Source organism: Poeciliopsis prolifica, unplaced genomic scaffold, assembly GCF_027474105.1.
Source record: "Poeciliopsis prolifica strain line A6 unplaced genomic scaffold, Auburn_PproV2 SCAFFOLD009, whole genome shotgun sequence".
NCBI lineage: Eukaryota > Metazoa > Chordata > Actinopteri > Cyprinodontiformes > Poeciliidae > Poeciliopsis > Poeciliopsis prolifica.
This window is the reverse complement of record NW_026562384.1, coordinates 5,276,159-5,287,438: the sequence shown is the minus strand read 5'-3', so window position 1 is coordinate 5,287,438 and position 11,280 is coordinate 5,276,159. Positions and strand designations below refer to the sequence as shown.

At 41.9% G+C, this 11,280-nt stretch overlaps 1 protein-coding gene across 5 annotated transcripts in view; it reads left to right on the top strand.

Annotated features, from left to right (window-relative positions):
• Positions 1-926: 926 nt before the first annotated feature.
• The window catches only part of gria1a (glutamate receptor, ionotropic, AMPA 1a), an 84,073-nt gene continuing 73,719 nt past the window's right edge, over positions 927-11,280 (top strand). For 2 of the 5 annotated variants that reach the window (XM_055033957.1, XM_055033956.1), the window contains exons 1-2: positions 927-1,329; positions 1,458-1,592. In XM_055033957.1, coding sequence (XP_054889932.1) covers positions 1,242-1,329; positions 1,458-1,592 — 223 coding nt within the window. In that variant the 5' untranslated portion in view covers positions 927-1,241. The remainder of the gene's footprint in view (positions 1,330-1,457; positions 1,593-11,280) is intronic. The other 3 variants (XM_055033954.1, XM_055033955.1, XM_055033953.1) reach the window with 2 other exon arrangements.

Sequence of the window (11,280 nt, the reverse complement as noted above, 5' to 3'; positions counted from 1 at the left end):
ATCACTGTCAATTTCATAAAAGTTAACGAGGGACAAAAATGACTTTTCGCTGCAAATCAGATTATGACGTAAGAAGACCACTTTAGAAAAGAAATAACTCACGGACATTCCTAAAAAAATAAAATAAAAGCTGGCACTTCTTGGGAAGTTGAGTGGAAGAAAAAAATGTGATGGAAAAACATGAAATTACTGCAACCTTGAGAGGAATATGAAACAAGGCGCAGTGAAGAGTTTGGGAATTCACAAAGTGAAGATGTGTGGAGTGTGTGTGTGCGTGTGTGTGTCAAAAGTCATAACAGAAATATTTTGAAACTAATAATCACAACGAATTTCCTTAGCTTATTGTTTGTTTGTTTGTTTTAACACATCTTTACAAAAACAGCATAACCCCAACCCATCCTACGAATGATAATAATAATAAAAAAAGATCAGTGTGCAGGAGAGGTGACACATTCTGTCCATCGACCAAACTTTTTACAGCGCGGTGAAAACGAAGGGACTGGAGTCTGCACGGAGAGCCGTGCGCCCCTCAGGGACCTCGTGTGCACTTCGAGGACGCACACTGCAAGAAATACTCGTCACGCAGGTCATTGGACGTGTAATGAGTGAGAAAACGTCAATTTTCCTTCTCTGAAAGTGAGAATCGGGTGAGATATTGTGCCTTTTGTCTCCTGGGTGAAACAGCCTTTTATTCTTTTCCAGACGACGGCGACTCGATCTTTCACATCCTTTCAGGAGACGCGCTATTACTGCCTGTTGTACTTGTGTCCATACATACGCGAGAGATTTCTTTCTTTTTCTTTCCTTCCTTCTTTCCAGCGCGCAACAACTGACCTGCTTAATTTGACAGAGAGGGGGTGGGAGGGAGGGTTGGATTGCCTAATGGCTTTGGAGAATCAACAGTTTTTCTCCTCAAACGGGATTTTCCTTTTCCTTCTTCCTTCCTTTCTTTTCCAGCGCGTCTCTCGCTGAAGTCATTCTCCGTTTCGTGCGCGGCGGCAACCAAGGACAGGAGAGCATCAGCAGGGAGAGAGAAAGGTGCCTCCTCTCCTCTCCTCTCCTCTCTGCTCTACTCTCTTTTCTCCTCGCCATTGCGCTCATTGTGTCGCTGCTGAATCGCTCGTCAGCGCGGACGCTCCTGTGACCGGAGGCTGCTGGAAGAAGAAGCGGACGGACACAAACACGGACAAACCTATGCGTGGATTTCGGCTCTTTTTCCCTTCGCCAATGCAAACGGAAATATGCAGCGAAGCCTCACCTTGCTCTACACCAGTTTACTGGGGATATGCTTGGGTTCGGGCTCAAGTTTCCCAAGTAACATCAACATAGGTGAGGATGGCTTTGCACCTTTTGACAGGGAGGGAAAAGAAAGTGGCAACTTTGTGTGTGTCTTCTCTCGTGTTTCTAACCTGACTTGCCTCTGTCCATCAACTCCGGGGCTGTCTGCTGCTCAACAGGAGGATTGTTCCCCAACGTCTCGCACGAATATGAGGTGTTTCGCTTCGCCCTCTCTCACCACCAGGACATCCCCAAACTGGTGTCGCATGTGGATATGGTCATAATGGGAAATAGCTTCTCCATGACATACGCCTGTAAGTAATCGATCAGCGGAAACTGGTTGAAGTATCTCCTCCACCCCCCAACCCCCTTCACACACACACACACACACGCACACACACACACGCACACACACACACACACACACACACACACACACACACACACACACACGCACGCAGGCACACACACACACACACACTAATTGCTCCCCCATCCGATAGTGTTGCAGCATCTGGAAGTCTGCGGAGATGGAGACGTGCTGTAATCACTTGTGTTTCAGACGTACTGCAAAGCGACCGTCGGTTCCGTTGTCTCAGGAACTGTTGCGTGGGGACTTATTATTTTTTCTCCCCCCACCCCCCACCATCACACACACACACACACTGCGTGATTCCAGCCCGTTTGCGCTTAGTGGGTGTTTAAATGCTGGAGCGCGTCGGTGGAGGAACACTTCTGACATGTAAAGTCATATTGTTGTTTTATTTTTTATTTTTACAGCTGCGAACATTTTGTTTTATTTATTTGAGAAAATATCTCAGTTGGAAATCCGAATTTGCCTAGTTTTTAGCTGATCCGATGGAATAGTCGAATCACTACTGACCAGATTTTTTTTTCTGTTCATAAAATGCATCAAGTTTAAATTTGTTGTGCATAAAAAAAAACAACCAAAAGCAATTAAACTGTTTTTTTCACAATATTTTGAGTTTCACAAATATCAATGCGTCAGAAAATCCGCACATAAAAACCTTAAATAACTACAAAGTCCGTTTTTTTTTTCAACGCATGTGTGACTGCTAAATACAACTCCATAATAGATGACATTTGAAATTCTACCAGCCTTGCAGACAATTACACTTTACCTTGTGGCTTCATGTTTATAGCCTAAACAGGTCCACGGCATAAACTGCTGTGCGCCGCCACACCAGTAGGGGGCTCAAAGAGCACCATAATTTTCACCAAACTCACGTTTACAAATGTGTGACTAATATATCAGTATCATCCGCAAATAAGTTCTCTGATTCACTCTTGTTAACTTCTGGGTTTTAAAAAGCTACAACAAATCCAGAAATATGTACCAATACCACTATCTGTGCATACATCATTTAACATGACTTACGAAACACAATTATCATGATAATTTCTTAAGTTATATGCATAACGGCATAGAAGTTTTATATATAGAAATATTTGATGCAGAATAATGTCTCAGACCCTCTGTTGGACTAAAAGTGCTATCACTACTAAATGACTCATAGCATTTTCTGGTCTTCTTTAAAAAATAAACAAATAATTTTTTCAAAAAAGTCAAAATTTCAACCAGAAAAAGGCTGATCAGTTCAATGATTTTTTTAAAAAATTATTCCACTTTTTGGTGCGAAAGAAAACAAAGAAACACAATGCAAATCAGGGATCTTGTATGACGTGCACGAAGAAGGGATGCTTCACCGATGCAGCATTCACATTCATGCTCAAGATCAATATTTTAGCACTTTCGAAACTCACTTCTGATCGTTTTGATCTGAAAAGCCAGACGGATGCAAGGCCACCTTCGAACCCATGTGACGGCGTTTCAAATGAGCAGCAGCACATTGTCTAATGCCTGAAACTCTGGATTCAGTGGGGATGTTTTTCTCCTCTGGGTGATGATGTGTGTCATTATGCCAGTCTAACAATAGCTCCAAGTCTAAGCTCTGCAAGACAAAAAAAATAGACTTTTCTTTTTTTTTTTTAATTCTTGCCACTTATCTGTATTCATAAGATTTGTCCCACTTTAAGGCTTTACAGTTAGCATAATTGTAAAAACTGCAAAAACATTTTGTTGTACCTTTGCTTTAGATATGAGAAGCCAGGCAAAGTGTTAGAATGACCAGCATTTTATGTGGCTGCGTGAGACATAGAGATGCATCGTTGCCCTCCGACCTTCCTCTTGCTGCACACTGTCTTTCAGCTGGATGAATAACAGCTGCTGATGTCTTCCCTCACTTGAAAGAGCAACGATTCTAGCTTTCCTGAAATATTTCTACAGAGTCATGGTGTGAAAATGAAACAATCCCCTTAGTCTTATTTTGGCAACCTTCTTTTTCTAAATTACATTTGGAAATCTATGAACAGCACGTCTGTTAATCAGCACACCACTGACTCGCCACTGGAGTAAACGGCCTGATTAATTAACCATCTAATATAATCTTTTCATATTGTTGCTTCTCTAAAAATAACCAGAAAAGTTAACAAAGATGTTATATTCAGCACACGACGATGTTAAAAGACAGTTGACTGTGATATTTCTTTTCGTTTTAAATGTCTATGCTGCATGTAATTAGCTTACTCTTCGCTGTCAGTCATTCGCTGTCACGTATCTATTTTTCTGCCATGTTTTTTTCTTCCCATCTTTGACTCAGTCACATTTTTTGTGAAGTCGCGCTCTCCACTTCCGGGAGATACCCTCCGACAAGTGAGGCTGCCTGCGTGTCTGCACTCGGTGTGTGATACTGCCTCGTTGACAGACATTCCCTTGCTACTCTCGCATACCACACTTTCCAATTTGAAAACCCTCATAGGGCTTTATAGAGAGAGTCTTTAACCTATTTCCACTTTCATAGATGCAGCTGAGGATAATAGCCTTACCAAGTTGCTCTGCCAAGAGTATTGTGGGTGTGGAAGTTATTGAGGGGGTGGAGGGATAATCAAAGTTAACAGTTTTCAGTGTCAGTGAGATACTTGATATGGAATCAGAGAAAACACCGAGCTGGAGGAGATGATTTTAAAGGGTTTTGTTTTCTAAAACATCAACAGACATGTTTTTTGTTTATTTTTGCTGAGAGACAGATTTTTGCAGATAACAGGAAGGCTGACTTGTGTTACAGCAAAGTTGGACTCTTCATGCCTAGTGGGCTGGAGTTTGACATGTGGATTGGAAATGTCAGAGAGGGAAAGGACATGCGCACGGAGACAGCTAATTTAATAACACCTACTTTAGTTTAAAGAATTTGTTTACTTGAGATCAATATTTAGTACCATCTACTTTATAGAGTCAAACATGGAGAACCGACATTTAGTTTTACACCTACTTTTTTGTTGCTTTTTGCTCTTTTTGCTTTTTTCTTTAGTTTATTGTTTTGTTTGCATTTCCTTCTAATTCATGTAAAGAGTTATATAAATAAAATGTCCTTGCTTTACTTTGTTAATCACTAACAGGATGAAAAAAGGAGCTCTAAACGTCAAGCAGTTTCTTTCTCAAAGACAGGACTTATTACTGCATATGCTCCTTGTGACTTAATTAAAGAACACCTATAGCTGGACAACTTGTGACGTTATTTGAATTTGGTTCTTATATCCTCCTTACATTGTAGTTCTTTGAGAGAAATTGGTAATCGAAAAACAAAAGCTTCCAAAGAAATTGGCCGCAAAGGTTAGACGGACGAATCAGCACATAAAGCGAATGACTGATAGTCACCTCTGCCTTTTTGCAGATTAGGGGTTTCTACCTGTAAAAGAAAGACCAAGCTTTAATGCTTGACTGCTGCACAGAAAAAAAAGGAGACTGAATTCCCTACAAACCTTGTGGAAAATGTAAGTCTCCATCTTCTCTGGGTGATGCCTCAGTGACAACTCCATGCCAACCTTCAGCCTTTTATATGCCAGAAGTGAGGCTGAACCAGGATGCGAAGACGCCTTCCTTAATGAGGCAGTCCCGTGCACCAACGACAGTTCAAGGGGGAATGCTGCTGCTGAATGATTGTGGGAATTTCGCGACAGGTGGTGGCGGTGGTGATGCTGTGGTGTGTTCATGTCTTTGTTGCCGAGACATCAGACCGTGAAAGTATAATTCAAATGGCTAAGGTGCAGGATGATAAAGTGTGGACGATATTCTGATCTGATTGGGGATTCGAGGCTGTCCGAAAGGGCTGGTGTGAAAAAGAATCACATCTAATACCTGTTAGATTCAGCCCTCAAGGACAGCTACAGCTTCTCCATCATGTTCTCTCAATCTGGACCCTTGACGTCTCTTCCGTGGACAGATTTGGCATCTTTCCCCCCCCCCACTCATTTCTTGTCAGAGACTTCCCCCCGTACCTCCAGTCCATGGTGGGTTTGGGTATAAACTTGTCAGAGGCATTCAAAAAGCAAAGAGGGATGACAAAAATGAAAATGACCCCTCGTCCTGCTGTGTGTCACTCGTTCTAAAAGGCAGCGGAGGATAGGGAGACGATTATTGGAAAAAAAAAAAAATCAACCAAAAAAAAAAAAAAAACAAAATGGCTCTGGGGCTTACTTATAATGAGTCAGAACAGAAGGAGGGGTGGGGGACAAAAAAAAAATCTGTCTATTCCTGGACTTCTATTTAGCATGCCTGTGCGGAGGAGTGGATGTGTTTCTGCATCTGCGTTCACATCTTGTGTGGGAAGCTTTTTTCGAGTGAGTGACAGTTTACCCCTGTAAGCTTTTAATTCTGGGAAGCAGCCCAGAGACTGTGGAGTTGCACCACTGGGGTGAAAAGCACCGGGGGGTGAATGGACCCTTGTGCTGTAGGGATGAATGGAGTTCCGGATCATCAGCTGCCACTTATGACCAGCCGCTTCCTCGGAAGCACCCTGCTTACATATGCACATGCGCGCACACACGCACACGCATATATGCAAATACATGATCACTGACACCTGCCAAAAGGCTGAGGGAAGCTGAGTGGGCTGGAAATTCAACCCTTATGGTTTTCCTGTGTGTGTTTGTATTAGCACGGGGGAAGTGGGAGGTAAGATTTATGTAGAGCAGAGTTTATAGAAAGGACAATAACAAGACATAAAAATAATTTGATGAGACAAAAAGGACAATGAGTGGTTTGTGTTCCCCGGCGTCTCCTCTATACGGGGCTTTGTTTTGGCACCGTCGGTGGAAGTGCTCGCAGGAACCGCTGTTTGTAAATGTAGCATATTAGTCACCGCTCCCCCTCAGCTGGATCCCCACATTACCATAATCTGCTTTTGACTTGGTTTAGAACGTGGACGTCACTGATTCACCAGCTTCATGTCAAAGCCCCTGCAGGCTCACTCTTATATGATCTACTTTTCTCTTTGATGTCCTTCGCGCAGTGAGACTTAGGCTGAGCTTTGGTTATTTTTGGCCAATCTACTGAGAATCGCACTTAGCAACAAGATGTACTGTAAGGTGTCAAGTTGCAGGATCATTTTTATTATTTTTTTTCCCTTTTTTTACGAAATGTATGCTTAGCTTTGCAAACCCAAAAGAAAAGTGGTACTTAATTCTGCTTATGGCTTGTTGATGAACCGCATATTAGAACTAATTAGTGCTCATGACAAAAGGATCAAAAAATAAAAAGGTTTCTGGTGTCGCAGTGGTGCAGGCAGCAGTGTTTCGTTCGGGTCTGTGAGGGTCAGTTAAAGAGGACTCACTGAAGATCTATGAGGCAGGCTTGATCAATGAACTGAGCTCTGGATGGAAGCTTTCCCAGCCAATCAATAGAGCACGGATGAGGGTGGCGATGGGGTCAGCTGTCTTTTGAGCATGTGTAAAGGACACAATCTGATGACAGGATGAGCAGTGCTAGTGCACAAAAGCATTCAGCCCGCTTCAACTTTTCTGTTTCTCATGTTGCAGCCGCTAATTTCAACTTATGTTTTTGGCGATTTTGGGTGACAAACCAATAAGTAATGCAAAAGTGTGCGAGGTGGAAGGGAAAGAATTCTTTATCTTCTGTATTTTCAACAAATACATATCTGGAAGATGCGCCATGCATCTGTATTAAGCCAACACCTGCCAACCAAAGAGTTGCTTTAATCAGAGAAGCAGACTCGGTGAAACATAGTGGTGGCAGTATAATGCTGAGGGGATGCGTTTCCTCAGTGGAGATGATGGAGCTTGGTGGATTGGACACAGTGTGGAACAAAATAACATAAAAATAAGACGAGATTTGATCAGGGGAAGCAAATCTGAGAATATCGAACTAAACAGATTGAAGTAAAAAATTAGAAAGGTTGATTAGGAAAAAAAGAATAAACACAGATAAAAAAAAATAAAAAGATGAGAACTATAAACCCAAAACAACCCAAGATCCACATAATCTTGACCTAAATCCAATTAAAAATCTGTGGGAAGACTTTTGAAAATACATGTTCATGGATAATGTTCATCCGGTATGAACTTGAGCTGCTTTGCAAAGAGGATTGGCAGAGAGAGAGAGAGAGAGAGATCCCAGAAACCTTGAAGTAACAGAGCGAGGTGGTTCTGCAGAGTGTTGATTTTGGTTGGTTGAATACAAATATATACTACATTTTTCAGATGTTTATTTGTAAAAGGTTTTCATAACACATTTTGTCTCTATCACCCATGAAATAGCATTCTAGTAAAATGTGTTGAATTATTTGTATTAAGACACAAATGACTAAATATCTATTCAGTTACTGAGTCTGTAATAAGTAGGCAGCAAGATTTATTTATTGAAGTAAGACTTAATTACATCAATAAGTAAGCAAGGTGGACTGAAACTGAACGCGTTTTGTTATGAAAGCATGCAGTAATACCAGTAATGTTTGTATTGACATTAATGTTAGTCTGTGTGTCAATGAGTGATTGAGAAATTTGTAGACTTGTAGTCTTTTTTTTTACCTCAAAGCATGAAATGGCTTTAAGGAAAGCAAAGCAACAGGAAGCAAACTGGGAAGACTGGTACTGACGATGTCAGAGCTTGAAAGTTACCCTCAGCACTGTCTCAGTAATGGAGGGTGGTTGTACTAAACCTCTGCAACATTCTAGGTTAAGAGGACATCATGTCTGCTGCAGGGTATCTATAAACCAAATAGTGCTGTTTCAGATCTTAGCATAGAAGTGGGGGATATTGAGGAATTAATGTGCAGGAAGACATCTCCTTTACAGCAAATGTTGCAGCATTAATCCTTTACCAGCTTGGCAGCATAAGCCCTAGTGTGTTATAGAGAACCTTGTCAAAATGTTCCATCATTATATTAAAATTGAAAAGAAAGAAGCCCAATGAATAGTTTCGCACATATCTACGGTTTTTCAGGGTGTACTTAGTTCTCTACATTACAACTACAGGAGATCATTTCAACAGGCAATAATTGTCCTTCATTTTGAATTGGGTCCTGACCCAATAAGTGGGTGGTCCCAGTAGTTTCGAAGTGAGATTCTGTGAGATAATTAGTAACAGTTCTCTAACCTGCAGCGTAAACATGTTATTTTGCACTGTGCTTTCGTAAGAGCAGTGGAAGGCTAACAGAAAGAAAAGCCCCCTGTTTTAGTCAAGTTGAGCAATTATAAACAAGCTGTTTAGCCAGAGAAAGGATTGGATCATTGTCAAGAGGAAAAATGGAAAAATACAGAAGTGTAAATGTTGATGTTTGACCACATCAACGCCAGCACTTGCAAGACTTTGCAACTGCCCACACTGCCAATAGTAGTAGCAATACTGGAGCTAAATGCAAGAGCTAATGACTGTAGTACCTCTGTGCTTGATTGGTCAGCAAACTCAAAGAGAGTATTTTCAGGAGGAAGACAAGGCACAGCAGAGCCAACAATGCAGATGAACTGAAAGCCACTATTAAAGAATCCTCGACTCGCTTCACTTGTTAACAGAAGGAATTAATGCATGCAAAATGGTGCACCGTGCATTACTCACTCACTTACTTAAAAATATTATTGCATTCGTCTAATGTGATTCTCAAATTTGCCAGAAATCAGAGTTTCGTTTTAAATTTTTTAGTGAGGCATCAAAATCATTTAACTTGACAGAAAAAAGTTCAATGATGTCACTTTGTGTGAATCAATGAGTCCATCTGAGTTTCACATTTTTAACTTAATTGCTGGACTGAATGAACTTCCTGTTGTGTATTTGTTTATGTCTTCAATTGTTGAAATGCCTGAAATTGTTAATCCTGACCCAAAAAGTACCGGAATGAAGAGTCATTTCAAAAGCTTGTGAGTGAAGTTCACAAGCTTACATTATCTTATCACGCCACCAGTAGAAGAGCCTAAGAAATGATGTTTGAATTCTGTGTGACAGATAAGCGACAGAAAAACACGCGTGGTTATACGCAGTGTTTCCTCATCAACAGTCTTCACTCCTAAACAGAGATCTTTTTGCACGCTTCTCCGACTCCTTTTGTGAACTTAGCGGATTCACACTGGCGTGCGCGCACACAAAAGCTAACAAGAGACAGAGCTTGAGCAGATGCATTTAATGTATTATTCAGTGCAGCACATCCAAAGCTATCACTCCGTGGACTTATAAGCATAAATATGTAATAAAAACCGTCTAGAAAAAAGAGAATCGAACTGACTCTGTTAAACACTGCAACGTTTCAGTGGTAACGCACAGCTTTCTGTCGGATATGAGAAGAAAATTTGTTGTTATTTTATTATATTTTTTTAATTTTTTATTTATTTTGCTATTATTATTTATTTTTAGCAGCTTCTGTCTATGCAGCTATTTTTCCCCCTCAACTTTCTTTCACCACCATGGGGAAAACAATTTTCCATTGATGGTGGAAAGCGTTAGGCGATGAGGCTGGGGAGGGTTGGAGGCTAAGCTGCCATGTTTGGTCCCATGGCTGGTGTCAGTGCATCTCTGCGGTGTTGTATTTTGCTGCATTGCCAATCAGTTGAAGTTGAGGCGACCGGTTTCTGCAAAGCTCACATGTTCAAAGGAGTTTCTGTGTTTAAGAAACAGCTGACAAATAGCAGATCACCGCTCCCTCCTGGCTGTTTGGGACACAACTGTTATTTGTTAAGGAGATAACAAAGAAAATGTCGTAGACGGAAACAGAAAGTGGGAAAAGAACGTGACAGAAAAAAAGGGAAGTTCTCTTGGGCTAGACTCTGGCAGGTGTTGGTTTGATGAATGAGAAAGCTTGGATTTTTTTCCTCCTCCCACACGGAGCCAGGAAAAGGGAATGGCCCTCAGCAATCAATGTAGATCAGCCAAAACGGCTCCCCGTGCTGCACAGTGATAGAGTGTGTAGCGGCAGAGAAATGGAGATTGTTTCTGTGTCTTCTGTGTGTGTGTTGCTTTGAAAAATAATGGCAGAGGCGATGCGCACATGAGCCAGGTGGGAGAGGAGAGAAATTCTTTTTCTTCTTTCCCATTTTTCTAAGAAGCACTCGCATAAAAGCAACCCCAGAGGCCAACCATCGCTTGAAGCTTCAGGGAATCTGTTGTCTTAATCACACATCTCATTTTGCTAACACACACACACACACACACACACACACACACACACACACACACACACACACACACACACACACACACACACACACACACACACACACACACATCACTGATGCCTGTGTCCACTCCCGTTTGCATTTGTTCTCCTTGTTGTCTTTCTGAGCCGCCTCGCGACTCCTCGGTATTCATACGGGTATTTAAAACAAATCTGTTGTCTCTGGAGGTAATGGCAGCTGGGACGCGGAGGTCTAAGCCGAGACACGCGGGGCCGGCAATTAGAACAACGTTTTCCGAAGACGAGGACCGGCACTGTTGCTGCGGGCCGGGTGGGTGTTGGAGGGCGGGGGAGTTTGCTGCGTCTGACGATGGCAGCTGTCATGTTTTCTTGCCGCAAAGACAGAAGCAGAGTCTCTCTTTTGTCACCCAGTACGTCTTGGGAGCTTCTGTGTACTTTAATGAGCAGCAGAGCCTGCGAGCATATAAAACAGTGTGACATTGTGGAACTACTCTGATGGTGACAG